Source organism: Nyctibius grandis, chromosome 4 (assembly GCF_013368605.1).
Source record: "Nyctibius grandis isolate bNycGra1 chromosome 4, bNycGra1.pri, whole genome shotgun sequence".
Classification (NCBI taxonomy): domain Eukaryota; kingdom Metazoa; phylum Chordata; class Aves; order Nyctibiiformes; family Nyctibiidae; genus Nyctibius; species Nyctibius grandis.
The window spans coordinates 14,705,009-14,727,526 of NC_090661.1; the positions used below are offsets into that span (position 1 = coordinate 14,705,009).

The 22,518-nt window shown below is 35.3% G+C and overlaps 1 protein-coding gene across 23 annotated transcripts in view; it reads right to left on the minus strand.

Annotated features, from left to right (window-relative positions):
• SOX6 (SRY-box transcription factor 6) overlaps nt 1–22,518 on the minus strand; it is a 382,016-nt gene that overhangs the window by 158,472 nt on the left and 201,026 nt on the right. For all 23 annotated transcript variants that reach the window (XM_068400308.1, XM_068400301.1, XM_068400306.1 and 20 more), the window contains one exon: nt 21,861–21,950. In XM_068400308.1, coding sequence (XP_068256409.1) covers nt 21,861–21,950 — 90 coding nt within the window. The remainder of the gene's footprint in view (nt 1–21,860; nt 21,951–22,518) is intronic.

Genomic DNA, 22,518 nt, shown 5'->3' on the forward strand with positions numbered 1-22,518 from the left:
TGCCTGACTAAGGAGCCCCCTTGCCATTGCAACAGCATCTAATTTGAGTTCTAACTCCAACAGCAGTTTAAAAAGCTTTCCACTCTAAAGGGCCCCAAGTGCATCATAAAGATAAAGCATTTCAGTAGAAAACAGCCACAAAGACCTCTATTATCTTATCAGCCTTTGGTTACAACAGCTGAACCAATATGACTAAGTTCTGAATGACTTTTTCCCCCCCTTCTTTTTATAACACCAGAATACTGGAATTTCTTTATTTCATGATCAGTTAGCAATTGTAGATGTTCCCATATGCTACTGTGTCCAGTCCTTAGTCAAAAAAAAAGTTTTATAAATGCTTCCATTGTGCTTTGTAGCATCCCAGTGCAGAAGGCAGCACAGCAAACATGTCCAGCATGCAAACCACATCGGATAGCTTCTTTTGTGAAGGTGTGAGATACACCCCCTCTTATGCTTAAAAATTATTCTGTTTTAAGCTTTGAGCAAGGAAAAATTAATACCCTATGTCCATAAACACTAATGGGAATTAATATTAGGAACTACTGAAAAAAATCTGTAGGGCAAAATCTGCTGTCAGGTTTAGAAAAACAAAAGATGGCTTAAGTTATCTACACTTGTGAGAAGGATGAAAACGCTTTACTGACAATCTGCAGGATTCGTCCTAGTTTCATACATACTAAACCTCAGATGCTTAAGCTGTTCCTTACGTGGGAGTGATTTGAAATTAATATAATTCCCAGAACAGGAGAGTTTTAATACAAACCTAAACTTATCATAGGCCAGACTGTCTTTCCTGGACTAGCTATAAAATTACAGGTAGCAGAGTGAAAATGAAACTACCTCAGCGAGGTCATGATGACCCTTCATTTTGCCATGTCATTATGCATACAGACAGGTGAGGAGAGGGCAGGGATCCACGGCCGCAGGGCTAGCTGCACCTCCAGCACCACAACGGCCTCTCTGGCTCTGTGCAAACTGAGCTGCTGGCATGTCTCACAGCAAACATCGGGCTCCTGCACCCACTGGCGTTTAGTTTGAATGGGGAGACAGTACACATGCAGAAGAGCAATCCACGTCCAGATCTCTCGTTGACATTGAGCAGGGATAGAGACAGGAGTTACTGGGCCTAAGTGCCCTCACAGGTCCTCACTTTATCATTGTACCTCTGAGTGGTCAGGTTCAACTGTGCCCTACTCGATCATTTAAACTGTCACACTCAGTTGTTTTTTCCCTTCTCAAAAGAATTTGAAGGATTTGTCCCTTCTTCAGACTTCACAAATCACAAAACAGTTTATTGTGCATTAACAAGTCACAGCAATGTATATATCAATCCAGGTGACTACTTCCCCTAAAGATTTGCCATCACCTGATGGCAACTGAGGCAGGCTTACCTGCCTTAGCATTTCCCAGGAAATGCCTGTACCTTAACTTTGCTCCTGCAAATAACCCTCTTCTGAGACAATGTTTCTTTCGTGGCCTTTAACACTTTTTTGATCTCATGTGTTTGCTGGACTTCTTGTTCTTGCATTGTTTCTTAGCAACTCTCAAGTGTTTCCTGAGGAATATCTTATATTCAGAGGTTTTCTTCCTTGACTGTTTTCACAACAGTTCTGATCAAAGTAAACCAATACATTCAAAAGCAAGACACTGCAGTGACAGGATCCACATAAACCTTTTACAAGTTACTACCAAAGAGGTCCAAAACTGTCAAAGTAGTCTGCTAGGCAAAGGACTGGATTGAGTAGTGCCTGGTCAGCTCATGGAGCAGCGCAATGATACATTGCCCTGTTTTTAGGGATGTGGCAAATCCACAGTTGAGTCCTAAAATGTAATCCAAGTCAGGAATGTAGGAAAGAATGTGATGTTAGCCAGAGCTTCAACCTCCCCCTCCTCCAAACCAGCGCCCAGCAAAAAGCAGAACTCCAACAAATCTCTTGGACTCCTTGCCTTCTTTAACACATATGTAAAGAAGAACTCTATCTAACATAAGCCTTGGAGGACTCTAACTATGTTTAGAGATTTTATTACTATCATGTCATGTATACAATTCTACTTTAGTATTGTTTGCTATATTAAAAAAAAAAAGAAAAAAAAAAACTTTAGCCCATTTCTTAGAATTACTCTCAAATTCGAGAGGAGCTTGTCACCTTACATTCTAAATAATACTAGAAGTACATATTAAGTGTTAATTCAAGTACATATTGAGTGTTAATTCATGCATGTGCATGTGGAAGAAAGAAGATGACAATTTTTTGAATAAATTATTCCTAGGGTTTTTCTGCAGCAAGTAGAGATACGGTTATGAATGCTTTAGTGCTTTCAGTGGATTTAGAAATACTTCATATATACTCAATATGAGCTATTCAGACTATGTGGTAAAAATATGGTAATACTGGATATAAACAGAGAAATACGTATTATACATTGCAACTAAAAACTCACAGCCAAACTGTTCTTGCTGAATTAAAATATAATGATACAGCAGAGGCCACAAGCTGTGAATAACCTGTAGTGATACGAACACTAAAATATGATGTAAAGAGAAAAGAAAAATGAGTAGTTTTATATTGTTAATTGAGAAGACTGTAGTTCAGGGCATAGCACACCAAAATAAAATCAACATGGTAGTCTTATGCAGAGAGCAAAATTTGTATCATTAATATTATTATTGGCTCTCATTCTCAATTCCAATGCTTTTAAAGTAAAATAATTTACAAACAAGAGAGGAGGAAAGATGGTCTGTTCATTTAAGGTACTCAACTCAGGACTTGAGAGAGCTGAAAAAATATCCTGACCTTCAGTTTCAGTTTTTCCCACTTAAATACAGATGACAGTACTTCCCTAAATCAAGGAGGGGGAAGGCAAAGAGGATGGTGCTTTGAGGACAGGAACAGTAAAGATTCCAAACTGTATTGGTGGGCCATACAACAGAAGGAAACAGTATATTAAAAAATAAAAAATCCAAAGGATAAAGGAGGTATTGGAAGTGAAAAGAATTGATAAATAGAAAAAAAAACCTAACTGTCATGCAATTATAAAACAGTTCCTCTGCTGTAGAAAACACACACTGAGATGCCAGAAACTGTGTTAATAAGGATAGCAGAAATACTTAAATGTCACAGTAGGAATAAACTTTCAGGAACCTTCTCTGTGCATGCAAACATCCCCATGCAGATCATGTTTACCAGATTTTTTTGGGGAAGTAAATATCTTAAGTTAATATGGCACAAGACTGGTTCACCTTTCCCTATCAGAGAAGACACTTTAAGCACAAAAAAAAAAAAATAGCCGACCAGTGTTATGTCTTCCTCAAGGAGATGAGAAAGTAATAAAACAAGGTTTGAAAGTTAAATCCTGTAACTCTTCTCCTTTACAAAGGCTGTACAACTAACTCCAACCCAATAGTCCTACAATGTTTTAAGTTCGCATATAACACAACAGGGGAAGTCTCATAGGGAAACAGTTAACCAAAGTTTTTCCATCTGAAGATGGGACAAAAGTACTAAATATCAGAAAAATCAAGTCCCTCAATGACAATGATGTTCACAGCGCTTGTAGCTTCTTCATTATACTAGAATTAACAACTCAGCAGGATTAATTCTCTCTTCACATTATTTACACACACATGTAGAACCAGAAACTTCAGTAGAAATATCCTTTATTTACACAGGTATGAGAAATGATCCCTGTGTTCCCATAAATAGTAAGTGAAGCCAGTTGTTCACTTTCCCTATTATTTTATCTCTGAACCTAACTCAAAACACACAGATTCTTTCATCAGCTTTGGCTGAATTTTGTAATCATCAGAGGACCAATAGCAGACACATCAAATAGAAGTCAAAAAAACCTCATCACTGAACACTATGGAATAACATTGTTTTTAATGACATTCTATCTTTCTGTTTCTACAAAACTCACTATATTAGGTATGTAGAAATGTTAGTAAAGAAGCCTGCAGCTTCTTTATATATACTCTACAGCACCATCCCAGTTTTAGGTCTGAGATTGCTTTGTCCTGACAGCATCACTTCATGTACAAAACTGTACATAGTATTAGAAATATTAAATGCACTTTCTTATTAAATTCATAACTCTCTTCATGAGCAGCTTATAGCTTAATGTGAAACTATAGATGTGAAACTGAGAATTAGGTGCTTACACAGAGAAATACTGCCCCACCTTTCATACCATCTTCAGAGGGATTCCAACAAAATGGCATTTTGTCCTAAACATTATTTTGCTTTCTGGATAATTCTTTCAATTTTTTTTTTCTCTTCTGACTCATAAAATTTACTGAATGGGGTTCTGCTGCACTAGTAGTGTCACTATATCTTAATTTAGTTAAGTAATGCTTTAGACATTTGAAATCAATGGAAAACACCTACCATTCATTTCCAGAAAAGAAGAAAAATATTTTAGTTCTAGATTAATATTTGCACCTGTGCTCGATGCTGAGGAATGGATGGTCTGAAATATGAATGCCAAGCCATCTGTAATATTCATATAAAACATTTCAGTAAAAGTTGTAAGGTACTTTTTTGTAACTTCCTCTTTTAGATGTGAAATGATATTTTATTTTGCTTATATACAATCATAGGTAGTGTCTTCTTTGGAATTACAATGTTGAGAGTCACAATTGACGACAGTCTGGAATAAGTAGGATCTTATCAACCAACACGAAAAGATTAGCAGTCTGATGAAGAAAAAAAAATGTAAATGGAGAATTCAGGACTGATTTTGAAATTGCTCCATTTCATTGATTGTTCTTTCATAACAGCGTACAGCTGGATAAAAATCATTTTGTTTCCATATTCAATTTTAACCTTAACAAGTGATTTCTGGGTACCATGATACTCTTTAAAATTAATCTTATTTTTTTATTACGTAAACATGATACAATTCCAAGTGATCTATACAATTTTTCATTCTTTTTAAACTACTATTTCTTCCTGTTGCAGTGCAAGTGCAAAAAAAAAAGCACTTGTTTGGAAGGAAGAGCTCTCCAATCAAAACATATCTTCAGTTACAGGGATGCACTGAATATCTGTTCTACCTCATCTTATTCTGGAAAGAGAATTGTATATGTACATGCATAAAAATTACTGGAAGGAAGCTAAGGTTAGAGGAAGTTAGTTTAATGTCTCATTTGATGAGTATAGCTCATATGAATTAGATGACATTAATTTCCCTGTATAACAGGATTCATAGTTATTTGTGATTTCTTTAGCTGATATTTGTCTTTCATAGAAAAAGTTCATGATGTAAAAGAAGATTTTGCTTGTTTGTTCAGTGTTCTCACATTGTGTAATCTATGGATTAATAATGGACAATTAAAAAGAATCATATGTTTTAAGAAATGTCACGGTTTTCAGAAAGTTCCAGAAAAGGAGGTTTTCAGTATTTTTTTTCTGCTTTTTGTCACAGTATTTCCAGAAATAACATGATTTTTCTCTTTAAATAGTGAGGAATACTTTGCACTATAATGTCTATAAATACTTACATGGGGTGATGGTAAGAAAAGGTGACAATTTAAGTCCATACAGCTCTTATGTGTACTCCTGCAGCTGGACAAGTGCGAATCGGGTGGAAAACATATCATCACTGTATCTTCCTGTGGGGCTAATCGAGTTTTAAGGAGGATGATGCGGTGCCTTATATTGAACCTGAGCATCTGTGTACTAGGAAGGTCTATGAGAACAAGGATGGGAACTAATGCTTTTCTCTATAGGCGCAAGAAGGGAATAAATCCTTTCCATAGGTGCCACTGCAGCTTTTTTTTTTAAAAAAAAAAAGACTAATCGATTTACGTATTAGTATTCAATTATTGGAGTTCATTTGCCTTAAAGCTAACACTGAGGATCTCACTCCAAAACACTCTAGGAATCTTACCTCTCTTCTTATACTCAAAATTGTAACCCAAATGCATTTCTTCTACTGCATCCAGAATGCACAATATACACAGGAGAGATGTGCCCCTGTGAAATGTACTCTGACTTATGATGTCTTGCAGTTACTTTTTATGTCTTGTTAAATAAGTTACTTCCATGAGTTTTTAGTTAGTAGTTATTAGCTACACCACTCAGAAATGTCTAAATATAAATATGAGGAGTATTAGTACTGCAAGATTTATATACTTTAAATATAAATTTTAATTTTGATCTTAATTACATGTTCATCTTTCATGTCTTACAAATACAAACAAGTATATCAATGAAAAACTTATATTTGCCTCTGAAGATTTTTATTGCCTCTGGTGATAAGTAATGAAGAAGCAAAGTTTATTGCAAAACAAGGACATTAGCATAGCCTGTCTATCATGGAAGCTGTAAAGAAGAAACTTCCTACTTCATCTGAGAAGAGACAATTTAGTCAAAAGCCTTTGATATGTATGGAAAAGCAACAACATTTTATACATTTAGAATGTGCCCACAGAAGTCAGTTGAAGGATTTACACTTATTTCAGTGGGCTTTGAAACAGGTCCATTGATATGTTCATTAATAATGGCATTAGGTGGTCAAAATTGGCAGCTCCAGGCTTGTAAATCTCAATATTATTTTAAATTTCTTTCATAATCAAACAGTTACAAATTGAAAGTGCTACTTATCTGCTACACACAACCTAGTAATCTGTAAAACCAATTCAGCAGAGCATATTAACGCTACCAATATGAATAATCTTATGTCTTTTGAAATAACCACAACCTTACTGTATGGGTACAAGAAACAAAAACCAAACAAGTAAACTATGTTTGTTGTTCCCTCAAGGTTTATTTTATAAATAAATAAAAAATTAAAAAGAACACATTCCAGAACAAATTAGAATTCTATGACCACCTTGTTGTGCTCCTATGAAATATGCTACAAAATTATCAGTCATGTTTTCTAACTGCAGAATAACCTCCTAAATCACATTAACCAGAGCACAAAGGAGGTGGCCTACATTTGCAGACTGAAGTTCCCCACATATTCTAAGTGTATTCTGGTATAATTATACTCTAACCACAAGCATGAGTATGTTTAGCCAGATGTTTCTTAGAAGTGACTAAAGTACAGTTGGAAATTTTCTTAATTCAATTCATTTGTATACCTAGTTGATCACAAACCAAAACATTTAACACAGCCCTTTGCTACAGAATCTTTGGTAATGGAATTCTTCACAGTCCCAAACCAGAGTGGTATCGTGTTATTTTATTGTGCTTATATATGTATTCTACTGCTCAAACAGGATCACTCAGAATGAAAACATAAACATTGACTATTCAAAATAGTTAATATAATTTAATATTTAAAAACCTGAACTTAGGCACAACTTTAAGCACAGTCTAAAGATGATTCAGAATAAATCTTGAGGCACTGGAAGCATGTAGGAAATGAATCAAGAGGTTTTGAATTCCATTATAACGGCATTCTAATTCAAGATATTATAAACAGACCTCGGATATATTTAAGAAATCAGGATCCCCTAATTGTTTCTCTCTCCTTAAGACAATAAAACACTGTCCAAGTTGATTTTCATTACTTTATTTCTACAGGAACCACAATTTCATCACTATTTTTCTTTCATAACAAGACACTAAGACTAAAAGTACAAATGAAGAAGCAGCAGACTTCTCTCAATTGGTTTTGAAAGTTAAACATCTTCCTTTTAAGTGTCCTATTAAAAAAAATGGGTTATGTCTGGAACAACATACCTATTGCAACTCAATGCAATGTTTCTGATGTGTTTCTCAGAAGTTACACCAGTGTTACTGTGATGCTGAGATACTGCCAACTAAGATGAAGGCTAATTGTGACTGCAAAATAATTTTGCACTTAAGCAATGTATTCTATGGTTATTTCCTCTCTATGAATTTTAAATACGCATCAAAATTTCCATCTGTCTGCATCTGTAAAGATCTCAGGTATTTTTCCAAGGGGTTTCTTAGATTGAGGTGCCTCTGGGCCAGGTTTTTTAAAAGGATTTAGGACTCTTACTATTGCAGATAGATCTATGGCCATGTTTTAATACATATGTTAAGCATCTCACACTCGTTGGCTCAGATGACATCTTACAGCATTTTAAAAAATTAGGTATATGTGTCTGATCACATAACATCACCTTAAAAGTTTTCAATTAATTTTCATCTGAGTTGGTTCTTTGTACAGTGGACACTAGAGCCATGGAATATCTTCCTAAAAGATGCCGTGGGCTCAAAGTTTTATATAGGCTCAAGGGGAGACTGGATAAGTATTTGGAAGAGGGAAAAGAGATCTAGTTGACTGATACAAAATAAACAAACCACATTAGGGTCAGGAAATCCCTGGAACTGAAAATAGTCAGCGGCTGGGATAATGTTAGTGTGAAAGTATATGCTTTCCCTGTTCTTCCTTGTTCCTGTGTGTCCATTTATGATTACTGCTGGAGTCAAATGGATGTTTGGCTTTTTTTTCCTCTTTATACCAAAGCTTTCCTTTCCATTTTTTCTCTGAGTTCTTGGGTAGCAACTTTATCGCTTCAGACACAGTATTTGATGATTTTCTTTTTTTTAATAAGATTTGTTTTCCCTGTATGGGAATTCATACCTGTGGGTGAAACAATCATCTTTCCTTAGCATAAAATTAGTTTCCTTTACTTTTCTGATGTGCAACACCAGCTAGTGGACATGAGAACCTGGATCTGTGTGAAGGTGTATGTACATAGGCTTAGGGTTGACATGTTTCAGTCAAAACCTCAAGTTGCTCACTTGCAGTTCCACATAGGTAATAAACTTAGCACAAAAAGAAGTTTTCAACTAAACTCTTACAGCTAACTTCTAATGTATTATCATCAATACATTATGTTATCATCATAATTTCAGGGTATCAAAATAAACACAGTCATAAACAGAAATATTGTTGAAGAACTGCAGAAGGACATGAGGTATTTAGATATCACTTTCTAGAAGTCAGTAGCACTTTGGTAACTTCAAAGTAGCAAGAACTGCATCCACTTACAAATTTTCAAATTCCTCCTTGGAGCTCTTCCATTATTGGCCTGATATGTAATAGCAAAGATGAGATTTTTCTGCTTTTTGTGTACCTTAAATATTTTGCATTTAGGGGACCTCAGCAACTTGCAGTAAAGCTAAGCTTGCAGTAAGCTTTCAGTTATATCATGGACTCAACATATACAGACAAAAGTCCATATAAGACAACCAGTTTGCATAAGAGGATGAACAAATACTAATCTGACATATAAAGACAATACAGAAAATGCATTTATAAGGTAACACTCACACACACTCATTCACATTTATTTCCCTATGCAAAAAAAAAGAGATTTCTTACTAACTCGAGTACTCAGTATTGTTTAGATATTAGTTCAGTGTATATACTTTAAGAGGAATAACTTTCTCAGTTGCTCAACCAACTGCGTAACTCTATGCCTGCTATGACATAGCTGACACTGACAAAAAAGAGCACTACTGTAAAAGCCTGAATAGGTATGCATGGCAAAAGCATTACCTAGTTTACCAACTAACCTAATTCTCACAATACCATTTAACCTTTTCCTATCTTCTAGATGTCAGTGAAGATCATTAAACAAATATCATATATCTTGAGTTCATGAACCACAGAAAATGAACTGTTTCAGAACTCCAATGAAAAATGGTCCATTAGTTTTGTTTTAAAAAAAATACACACCTCTCAGGGGTTGTTAAGGACCATCACAGAAACTAAGTCTATAAACGTTACCAGTTCAGATAGTAGCCGCAGTCTTGGCCCTGGCATTGGTGATGCCAGCTGGTCTATAGGATCTGACTTTGTTCAGTGAAGAGCAGTGTTATCCTTCTACAGCTCATGCTGCAAGTGTTGGAGTGGGCCTATTGCAAGGAACACTTTTCTCCTTTGTGAAGAATATTTCATTAAAACAAGTAAAACAACATTCATTTTCATTACATAAATCTTCAGTTTTCCCTCACTTCCAAACTTGAATTTATATTAATTCCTATGTTTAATGCATTGAAACATTTTACACAGGCATAGCTGTCATAATGTAAATTTCTTATAGCAGACTCAGCTGACGTGCAATTAACGCCTATATTTTGTCACAGGTGATTTGCTGATTAACACCATAGCCTGTTTCAGTAGTGGTAACTATAATTCAGAAAAGTGTTTTTCTCAGTGTTCGTTAGCACAATAAACATGGAAGGGAACAGGAAGAGGCAAATTGAGAGAAGAGACTTACCTATCTATGAAGTTAACTAAACTTTAGCTATGTGTGGAGACTGACTACAGTTTTTCCAGGTCAGCAGATGGAGAATGCTCACTATGGTCTGCTCACAGACAGTTCTTAGCATAAAGTGTTCGTATTTGTCTGATGGTGTGATATGTTATCTGAGAGTATGCAGAGAGACCCAAAGTGCCTTTGTCAATCACTGTTATCCTGAAAAGTGGCAGACTGTAACCTGATAGGCTAAAATATTTCTTTTTAGAAAAATCCTTACGTTTCAGAAGAAGTGGGCACCCCCATCTGTGGCTGAAGTCTGAGACACACAAAATTACACTATGAAACCCTTGGGAGGTGAAGGAAACAACAACAAAATAAAGAGGGTTAATTAATTTACAAATACATCCTGAAGTAGGAACCCGCTATTCACTACAGCCCCTAAAGGAAAATCCACAGTCGTCCTGCGACTGTTGCAGAATCTCAACAATACGTAGGCAAATGGATCCTGGCACCAGAATAAAGCAGCAAAGGTAAAAATACGTTCTTTCAGCTACAAGTTAAAAGGAACTCTATGATTCTTAATGAATCTGAAAAAACAAACCACAGAACAGTTATCCCATTTCATTTTCTTTACCTTCCTTAGTAAACCTCTGTTTGTATTCCTTTGATGTTACCAATCAAAACTAGAAGTCTCTGTAAGCTTTCCCGCATTTAGAAAAACTTAAGTTGTACAAACCTACATAAAACGTCTGTATACACTACACTGGCTTTTTAAATCCTGCAGCTTGAGTACACCACCTGCATTTTAACAGTAGATTTTGCTTTATTATCTGTAATAAGACTGTATTCCAGCTTCCAGAGAGAACTACAATCATCTAGTAAACAGCTACATCAATGATCAAACCCCTTAACTAAATTTCAAAGTATGGTGAACCTTTTCTATAAATAATTTTCTGATCTTAGGGGTTAGAACTGTGATCTTATTTCAACAGAACACATTAGGGTCATATATCAATCTACAGTATTTCCAAGCCAAAACAAATGCAAAAGATGTATCTTCACATATAGTAGTATGTTTAAAAATGTCAGAAATGTCAACCACTTACATACTTTCATATTATCCCTAATTAATACAAATTGCATTTAATTTCACATTTAGTAAAATGTATTGCTGCCCAAAATAAGGACTATAATTTTTATCAACAATTATTATTACTGATGTATCAACACAATTATTTAAATCCAATGTATACAGAGGCAGAATCCATGCAAGCATTTACAGTTTTTGTTCCCTTTGTGCTTCTTTCCTAATTTTTGTGGCTTGGAGCTCTTCCAGATGCTGTCTCTGACTTTGTGGTTTTGTATTTGAGATCCCATCTCCTGATTCATAGCATTCCCTGATTGACAAACAGATTCAGATATGAAAACAAACAGTTACCTGTATATAATCTGCATCTGACAGCTGCCCTGCTAAGTTTTCCATTCATGGTGAACCTACTGTTTCAGATTTTACCCATTTCGTGGGTCTCTGAGTCACTGTGTTTACTGAGCTATTCAATAACTGGTGACACATGTGATCTCCACACTGCAAGTTGCACTTCAGATTCAGAGGATTTTCCTTTTTTCCCTCCCCCTTCATAAACTAAATTATTTAAAAAACAACACAGGGTTTTGTATTTCTAAACTGATGTGCCTCCTAATTGAATGCAGAACACTTTCAAACTATTTTCCACTAGAGGCCCACTTTTTTCTGATTTTAATGCGCAGTATAATACCTTCATTGGTAGATGAAAATCGTTTGATTAGAAGTAAAACCTATTATTATACACTTTTTTAGTGGTTTTGTCTTGTATAATGTAGGATGAATTATGTAAAACATACCAAACAGCATACTCTACAAGCTGCTACTTGCATGCTGCAAACAATCACAGTTTCACTGATAGACTGGGACTTAGCATCTTAAAATTCCTGTGGAAATCAAGTGCATTTTAAGTATTGGGTTTGATTATTTAATCAGACAACTTGCATTTTGCCTTGGCTAATTTGGAAGGCTGATAATATTTTACTCATAAAATAATTGTGCACCTGTTGTGATGGAAACCTATTCAAACAAATCTTAATAGACATGAGGATTCATTCCCAACATAAGTGTGTTAGCCTCTCGTTACTGCTATATACAGGGCAACAAATTTTAAACAGCTATTGAGCAGGTCTCAGCTTAATCTTGTGTAACTCTTAAAGAATGTGGCTAACATTAAGCTTTGTTAATTCATATCGATAAGACCAAGGTAAATATTAGGATATGTGGGTCAAACTACCAGTAATTTAAGGAAAAAAGGATAAAATAAAATATAATAACAGGATTTCAGTGTGAGAGCTAATAACAAAGAAACATTTCTGATCAAGCTGCCTGGGTATAAATCTATTAATTTTATTAACACAGGGAATAATACCTATGATGAACTCATGGAATCAGGGCAGGCTATGTCCTTAATAGATATCTATTTCTCTTTCCTCTGTTCAGATAAATTTCCTATGGAAACTATTTCAATACAGCTCTCTCAATTTGCTTTACAATTCATATATTCATATTAATTGATGAGACTTCATCTTTTTAGTGTTTTTGAAAATTTTCTCTGTAGGCAAATCATGCCAGAACCAAAAAAATAGTTGGAGGGAGTGGAAAAGAGAGAAATTACTTACTTTAATCCCAAATAAACAGTTGGGGGAGAGACAGAAGGGAGACAGTGAATTGAGACCAATTCACTCACCAAGTAAGAGCACGGTATCGTGAATGAACTGATTGGAGCAAGGAGATCCTGATTAGCCTGAAGTAACTTTAACGTTGGCAGGAGGAGGTGAAAACAAGGAAAATAAGCGCAGTTTGGCTAGATCTGCCCTTTGGCAGAAAACTGTCAGATGTCATTGGTCAGATCTGAAGTGAGGTGACACAGTTAGACAAATCAAGACCTCTTGAAAAAAATACTGATAGTTAACCTCTTCCAAAGGGTCAACTTGTTTAGAGAGGACAAGGACAACCCTTCTTGTATTTCTTCTTCTATTTCTTGTTGAGCTTAGCCTTTTGAGGCAGTGACTGCGTCAGGTTGCACATTATGTTCTTGCTATTCTCAGTCGCATGTGAGTTTCCCAAATGTGCCCATACTTCATTTTTTTTCTGAGCACTAATGCTATGTCCCTTAAGTTTTACAGATGACATTTCTGAGACACCTCTGCGTCCACAGTTTGTACAGTTCCCAGTAAGTTATTTTTACATATCTCTCAAAAAAAAAAACCATCTGATTTCTTTGATATCAACAGGATGCTCGCATTACCACACAACATCCACACATTAAGACCCCACTTCAAGACAGACACCCTATTCAGAAGGGGAGTTTAAAATCAACTGAGTTGAAAAGGATTGCTACAAAGGTTCTCATTAATTGGTGCCGAAGTTTGATGTTGCTCAGAATAGTGATATTTTGTGCAAAAGGTTTCTGTCCAAATTAACTGCAGAGAAGGATGATGAGAGTGACTGAAGTGCAGAATAGCTTTCATATAAGGAATAAATATATTTTTACTTTTCAACCTGGAGACAACTGAATGTTGTGCAACAGAGAAGATGAACAGGGAACAACCATTCCCTGTCCATTATAATACAAGATCTAGGGGACACCTACACGGTACTAGGTTCAAATATACAGCATATTGTTAACTGCTGAGCTTATCCCCACAGACTTTCTAGCTGTCTATTAAAGGGTTCAAAAGCGACTGGACATGTTCATAGATGATAATTCTATCAAGGGCCATTAAACCCAAATGTACCACCTCTGAATCAAGAAGCCCATTAATCATATTTTGTTGGAAATTGGAAGAGTATATTGAGGAAATATTACTGTATGTTTGCCCTTTCCTTACACCCTTCCCCAGGTTGCTCAGCATCCATAGAGACAAAACACTACAGGATAGTACGTTCTTTATGTCTGACACTTAAATCAAAGATTTACTTAATATGAAACTCCTGTAACAAAAGACTGATAAAGAACGTCTACAGGTTTCCACATAATCTAAATCAATCGGAAAATTTCAGTCCTTTCAGTACTGTGTCTATATGCATCTTCCTAGATAAATGCTTACATTCATTAATTTGTTAGAATTTGACTTTGTATATCTACAGCAACAAAAAGCCAAAACCACTGAAATGTGATGAAACACAAGAAATGGAGTTTCCACTCTTGTTTTCGCAGTGCAAACTCCTACATATGCACTCACTTTTTCACATGAAGTTGTATATTTGTCTTCAGTAGGAGTTTTATTTTACTAAAGGTAAGTAACCTCATTGGCGACTAAGCCGGGACTTGAGTCAAAAGGAAATTTGTCACTGACATCCAGTGTCAGAAGAGAAGTTCCAAGTGGTGATAGGCTTCTTCAACATAGAAGCCTTTTGACTACGGTTGAAGGCTCTGTATTTATTAAACAAAACAATCACTGATGTAATGAAAATTAAAAATACATATATAATACCTACCAACAGAAGAAAATGGCAAATTTTCAAAGAAATAGTGAAGAAAACCTACTTGTAATTTTTAGTTTATATTCAACCCTTTTTCTGCTAAAAATTTAAATGATATTTGAAAATAAATACACTTTAACGCCATACATTTGCTTGTCACTATTTGTACAAATAAAGATGGATTAAATTCCAGGAGGCAGTCTTCTTTAATGTGCCCAATCAATGCATTGCTGTTTCAAATTCCTTATTATTAGCATCATTATCCTTATTCCTTTTTCTCACGAACAGTTGATGCTATTTCTTAGTACACTATTTGAGGGACAGTTCCACAGAATACAGCATATAAATTAGCCGTTACATTGATTTCAGTGTAGTACAGAGTTCATACATTTAGCCCTGAATTGTTAAGCTTAGAAACATATTCTGTAAGGTAAATAATAGATAGATATATGTGATTGCAGTAAGTAACAAACTCATTGTGTGCCTGGAAATATACTGCATGCATCCTGGTCGATATTATTTATAAAATGTATTCAACAATATGGAGAACTTGATTTATGTGAAAGGTTGATTACAACGTAATTTATAGTTGTGGAGTTTTAAGAACTAGAAACGGTAATAGTCATTAACTTTTAACATCAGAAGCAGGCATGGCTGTGATAGGCACCACTGAAATATGACCCTCTGACCCAAAGACCAGAGCAACAAAAATGTTTACTACTTTTTTTTCCCCCGCTAAGTACAGCTTCAATCCTGCCAAGACTTACATGTACATAATTTAAATACCAGCACTATGTACAGTGAGCAGTCCCATTCATTTCCACAGGACTACCCTCTTTCTGTACAGTTTGGGGCATGTCTAGCGAAATTCAGAATCTGGAGAAAAGTATTTCATATCAAAAAAAGTCAAGATGACATAAGACCATATAGTTTAATCCAGTTCACACTAGTGATTAGTCTAACTAATTATATCGGTATCTTAATCATAACAAATAGATACAATGAGGCACAGTAAATTTAACCAAAATATTTATATTTTGAATCCATTACCTTCTTCAAGCAAATCAGACTCAAGAGTATGCAGACATACTGTTTAAAGTGCTTATGAAATATTCAGTCATTCAAATATCAAGGTATCACTTAATTTAGAAGGTCAGCTTAGACCTGGAAATGCAGCTTTCGTAATATATTACACAAAATGCCAATGACTTGAGAAATGGCAAAACAAAAATCTCTCTCTGATTTGGAGAGCTACAACGTAAAGCTAAACACATAACCTCATTGGATCATGGTAATAAATACATTATGAGAAACCTTTATAGCCTGTGGTATATTTCTAATCAGACCAATTTCTTAAGGATTTGGGTGTAGGGGTTCTGGGTCCTGTTGTGTTGTTATGTTTTGTTGGATGCTTTCATTGGTTTCGCTAATTGTAACCAGTTGATCCTTTTTCCTGTGTATTGATTTTTTAAATCCTAGCAGTTAACAATGATTCTAATGTATCATAACACTTTAGACCTTAATCATATAGTAGGGCTTTTGCTTGTAGCTTTTGTTTGAGTTTTAATTAAGAAGACCTTGCGTCACAAAGCCTGAGCTGGGTTTTTAATTGCTAGTATGTATATCACACAGACTTCAAAAGAAATAAAACATGTTTATAACAGAGAGCACAAAGGAGAGCTTTGAAATGTCTACAGCCATACAAAGTGACATAATTAAAAACCTCTGAGTGCTTCTGTGATATAGACTTATATATATTTATTTATACATATTTATAAGGCAGAGTGTTATATACCCTTGGAATTCATGAGAAAGAAATTTCAGCAATTATACTGAGAAATAATTACTGCAAATCCAGACTACACTGTTGGTCAGGGCTACAGGAAATCAGATTTATTTTCTTTAAAATGGTCTTCAAATTTTATATAATGCACCACAAAACACCCAAAAGCTTATCTGTGAAGACAAATTTTAGAAAATGTAAGCAAAAATAGCATTTTAAAATGTTTTGTAAATCATGCATATATCAAGAAAAAATTTAATTCACTGTAAAATCATAGAAACCATAACTTTCTCAAGGATTCATTCATGCAGAACTCTCTCCAAGACTATTCCAGAGATGGATCGTGTTAAACTACTAGATTCAGACAGTGGTGCCTCACTGTTCTCTTCCAGTCATTAATGCACACACAAAAAAATGCTCCTAGAAAACACCTCTTTCTCTCTCTCCTGTGTTCTAGGGACAAATATAATTTTCCTTATTGTTTATACAGTATCTTATACAAGGAAACTATCAAGTGGGTGAAGTCGCTTCGTTTTACTATATTCAACATTTCCTAGGAAACAGGATTGCTGCCTCCCACCTATCCAAATATTCTGAGGCCACTAAATGTGTACATGTCACATGAAATAGGAGGTTTAGGCTCTTTTTAATAAAGTAGCAAATATAAAAGAGGAAGGAATAAGCACAGGAAACAAAATGCAAACAGCCTTCTGTATTGGATAAAGCTATGGACATCAATCACTATCCTTCCCGAAATAGAGTATACTGTACAAAGACAGCATGTGACATTCAAGTCACAATGCCTACAAATATAGATAGTTCCAGTTGTAAACACCACGAATGGAAGCCAGAGAACTAACCTGCAACACAGTAGCCGGTGACCCAGGAGTCACTCTTCCCGTAAGGCTGCTAGACCAATTCTGACCCTTTCACGATAACACCATTGCTTAAGTTACTTAAAGACTGACCTTTCTTATTTGATCTTCAAAGACCCTGCATGCTGAGAAAGACCATTGCAGGCTATTTCAGTGGGACAACTGCCTGATGCATGCAAGACTATGCTATTCCAGAGATTTATATTTGGAACAGAAACAGAAAACTTAAAACAGACTCTGTATAGTGATAAATGATGCTACTCTGCCTAGCTGTGGCTGCTGAAGAAAAACTAGATAGCTAAGCAACAGAAATACATGCGATAAGGACAGAACTCTGTGCACTCAAATATGTGTAACTTTACAAAAAAAAAAAAAAAAAAAGAGTCCTGCACGACTTTGTTTATTCAAATACATGATAAGAAAAATTAGAATGAAAAGTATTTCCTGATTCCAGTTTTTACACAAGAAACCAACACTGCAAAAGCTGGACATAAGCCTAACAAATTGCTTGTATACCTTAAATAAATGTATTTGCATGCACACACTGGCAAATAGCATACAATCAAATGATTTGCATGGGCAGCTGTGGGTTTTTTTCCAGGTGAGCAGGTCATTTAACTCAGCTCAACTGCTTCATAGACCTTTGAAAATTTGACCTATGTGTTTCATTTATAAACATATCAAATGAACAAGCAGACTTATTTAACCACTGGAATTTGGCTACAAAGCATTCTGTCAAATGCTTCTCTGAGTTTCACGCAACCTCCCTGAAGTCAATGGCTTGTTTGGCTCCTATTCAAGGAAGAATCTGGACCATTATCAATAACTGAAATCCTAATAAAGAAACTCAGAAAAAGCAGTTTTACAAATGAAGTACACTATGCAAGAGTAATTGTGAACAGGAACAATCCCACTTAGAGAAAAAATAAATGATTCACTGTTTGTTACTTTTGTATTGGCTTCTATTGTTTGAATTAATAGATACAGTTTACAATTATATCTTGATTAACACTATTGTGTTCTAAACATAGAAGGTAAAGCAAGAAAATACCATTTTTATTTGTTTCTCTCAGCCAATTATCTTTTCTTCTTGTCTATATGCTTCCCAAACACAAATAGAAACAGTTTGTGGCAGTGGTACATTTTTTTTCTACTTTCATCCTTTTTTCTGGCGCTGATTCTTAGTGAACTCTCTTCCCACAACCAAGATGCTAGTCTTTCACTGAAGGGGGGAGGCTTGTAGTTGTGCAGACACAGAGGATGAGTATGTGCTCAGGTTATCCTTAGCAGGAACAACGCCTTCTCTCTAAAATAAACAACTCCCAGTAACAGTCAGTGCAAAGAGCAGTTCCTCACAGGACCACACCTCACTTTCTTGTAATCAAGATTTTTTTTCCCTAATGACCTCATTTATTTATTTTTACTGCATCGCTTCATGTCTTTAAGTTAGGTTCTCAGTAATATGAGCAGATAAGTCTGCACAACAGCCAAAAATATCAGCCAGATAAATAAATTGATTTAGAATCTAATGGAAATCAAGGAAAAAGATATTTGACCTCCCAAAGATGACACATTTTCAAAAGCAGTTCTTTCAGATCTCAGCATGCCCTGCCAGTTACCTAACTGGAAATTCATTCAGCACTATGAAAATGAACTTCATGATTTGGAAATCTACCACCTTGAATACTGAAAAGAGTTTTTTTTAAAGTATGCTGCTTTGACAGATTAAAAATTCTCTCTGGTTCCCCTACTTTGCTTTATTTCATTCTTGTAATCTGGTTTTCATGCTGCCATGGGCTAGATTGTTGGGGTTTTTTTTCTTTCTGAGATGATTTAAGGCACACAAATGCTAATGTGAGTTAACACCAGGCTATTAGATTGAGCGATTTTATCAGCTAGGAGCTAAGCAGCCTGGAGACAGTGGCTAGGCCATTGGCTTGCGACCCCAAAAGAAAGGAGTCCTACTTCAGACCTGCCACTGCTCCTGCTATGTAACTCTGCACCTTGTTTTCTTCTTCTATAAAATGACACTAATGTCTTTGTCAAGAGGTTTGAATACTGTAAGTGTAAAGCACAACATAACAGCAACCATCGTTTATCTTCCATGTTTCTGTATGCATTTTTGTATTTTTCCTGTTCATTAAAAATGTTAAATGCAGTTGCAGTAGCAAAGATTCAGTATTGCATCTTGCTGGAAGTCGGCTAGTAGCAGAGAGGAATGCTACAGACATTAAGACCATTTAAAGATAGGTTTCTAGGTATGAGACACAGGAAGTAAGTTGTGGAAAGTAACTGAATGACTGTCAACACATATATCTGGTGAGCCTAATCAAGTGATCCTTTTTATACAGCTAATAGGCTATATCACCAGAAAAGGTAGTTGAATAAGTTGAACATTCTTCCAAATCTGAGTGAGAATGCTTTGGAGGCAGAAAAGGGTTAGGAGCAAGAACTCTACTCAGTATTCACTCTGCAGTGAATATATATACTAAGAAAATAGGAGGAATAACATAAATCCAGAAAAACAATCTTTTTCTTTTTTAAATAAAGCTCATGAAAAAGCTTTTTGTGCCATATAAAAGAATAAAGACCATTATTCTTCATTGTTAGAGATCCCACCTCTTTTAATTTTTATTCACTAATAGCATTCAAGTAGTTTCTATTTAAAGACTAAGTAGCTATATTGTGCAATTAATGGACAAACTAGCATTCAAAGTTTTCCACACTATTAAGAGACAATACAGCTTTAAATAGAATGTGATTTCAAGACATAATTTTGTTGGATTTTATTACAGTCAATTTTAACATGTTCCTGCAAAACGGCATACTATATTTCTGCCATTGACATTACTGTGGGATTTCTTATCTGCCTAATATATATGCATTGTCATAATTCCATGAAAAAAATCTAACAGGAGAATCCAACAGTTTTTGGTTCTGAATCAGCTGAAGGAATCAATTATAGCTTACTTATTAAAAAGGGCCAATCTTTCATCTGTTTGTATAACAAAAAAAATGAACTATCTTAAGTTTCCCTAGTGGAAATGTAAAACCCTAAGCATCAATTTTCATCTCTCTTTTTTTTTTTTACACTAGTAAAAATTTATTAATATGATGCACATGATTCTCTGTTTCCACATATTTGTAGTTGCAATTTAATAAAATTATATCAATGAAGAGAAATAAATCTTATGTACCTTGTGTAGTCCTCATACATGCCTTATGACCTCTTCTCACAGCACAAAAAACAACCTTTTTAATTTGTTGCTTAATCAATAACACTGAATTTCTTCTCACTAAGAAAATCCATGGAAGAATTGATGGGTGGGGAAAAACACTTCAAGTTTTCTACATAGTACTTAATTGCCAAGAGAATTCCACTTCTACTAGATTTCTGGTTCAACAAATCTTGGAAATACTGGCAAGTACTCTCTGTATCTTGCGAGACCCTACCTGGAGTACTGCGTCCAGCTCTGGGGCCCCCAACATAAGAAGGACATGGACCTGTTGAAGTGAGTCCAGAGGAGGGCCACAAAGATGATCAGCTGGAGGCTGGAGCACCTCTCCTATGAACACAGGCTGAGAGAGTTGGGGTTGTTCGGCCTGGAGAAGAGAAGGCTCCAGGGACACCTTCTAGCAGCCTTCCAGTACCTGAAGGGGGCCTACAGAAAAGCCGGACTTTTTACAAGGGCAAGTAGTGATAGGATGAGGGGGAATGGTTTTAAACTGAAAGAGGGTAGATGTAGATTAGATATTAGGAAGAAATTCTTGACTGTGAGGGTGGTGAGACACTGGAACAGGTTGCCCAGAGAAGTTGTGGATGCCCCCTCCCTGGAAGTGCTCAAGACCAGGCTGGATGGGGCTTTGAGCAACCTGGTCTAGTGGAATGTGTCCCTGCCCATGGCAGGGGGGCTAGAACTAGATGATCTTTAAGGTCCTTTCCAACCGAAACCATGCTATGATTCTATGATATATGCAATAAAACTTGCATTGATTTCATTAGGTCCTGAATTTCATCCAGAGCTGCTCTTTCTCTGCAAGAATAGCATGAATATAAAAAAATATTCTTTTTTTCCCCAATTTTGAATCAAAGATTTAGAACAGTAATCACACAATTATCCCCTTTTATAATCTGAAAGCAGTTTCTACATATAGTTTATGCAACTGGGAAGAAACAGTATCAAGCACTAGTAACTCCATGTTTTCAAGTTGTTTCTTCCTCTGGTCCCAGAGATATATAGCTAATGTCAATGAACTAATGTAACTAACCTGGTATTTGTGATAACATCCTTGATACTGCCTATAACTGATTGTGACATACTCTTATTTATTTGGCAAACGCATCCATCATCACAAAGATAAACATTAAAAAAACAGGGTGAGTTGACTGGAAAGAGGAAAGTTATTATTGTTATTTCTATTATTTTTTCTGAACTTTTAAAAAATCATCAATTTCCTTTTTAAAATATATGCAAACATTTGAAATTTGATCTAGTGAGATACCTTTAATTTCTCCAAGGAGATCACTTGTGTTTAATTTTTCCATCTTCTCCTTCCAGTCTTTAGAAAGTAGCTTTTCCATGCAGGATGAATCTATTAAAAAAAAAAAAAAAAAAGAATTATTATCAAATATATTCTCACACATCAGGAAAAAAGGTACTACCTTCATTTAAAAACTGTTATAGTTGGACCATAGTTTCAAAGGGAAATGAACTTGTAGCCAAACAGAGTTCTCATTTAACTGCATTTTAAATCCAAAGTAATTCCACTGAGGTTAATGGAGTTACTATGGATTTAACAAGGGTCTAATTGAAAGAAAAACTTCGTTCAGGATTTATGCATGCTAACTGCCAATTTACATGCATAGATTGCCAATGTATATACAAATTCTGTCTTTTTCATTTGAGAATGATTGTACACTTGAAATTATACATGAAGATTTAGAAGCTTTTTTTTTGAAATCTGGCACAGAGTGACATCTGAAACCCATTTGTTATACCCATGTCAATGCAAATGTTATTCATATAACTTCTCCATGGAACTCATAAAAGCCCTCTATATATTGGATATTCACATTATCAGAAATTTTCTCAGTACACTATAAACAACATGCAATGATTAGAAGATATGCTTTCATAATTTGAAGTTCAGAATACATTTC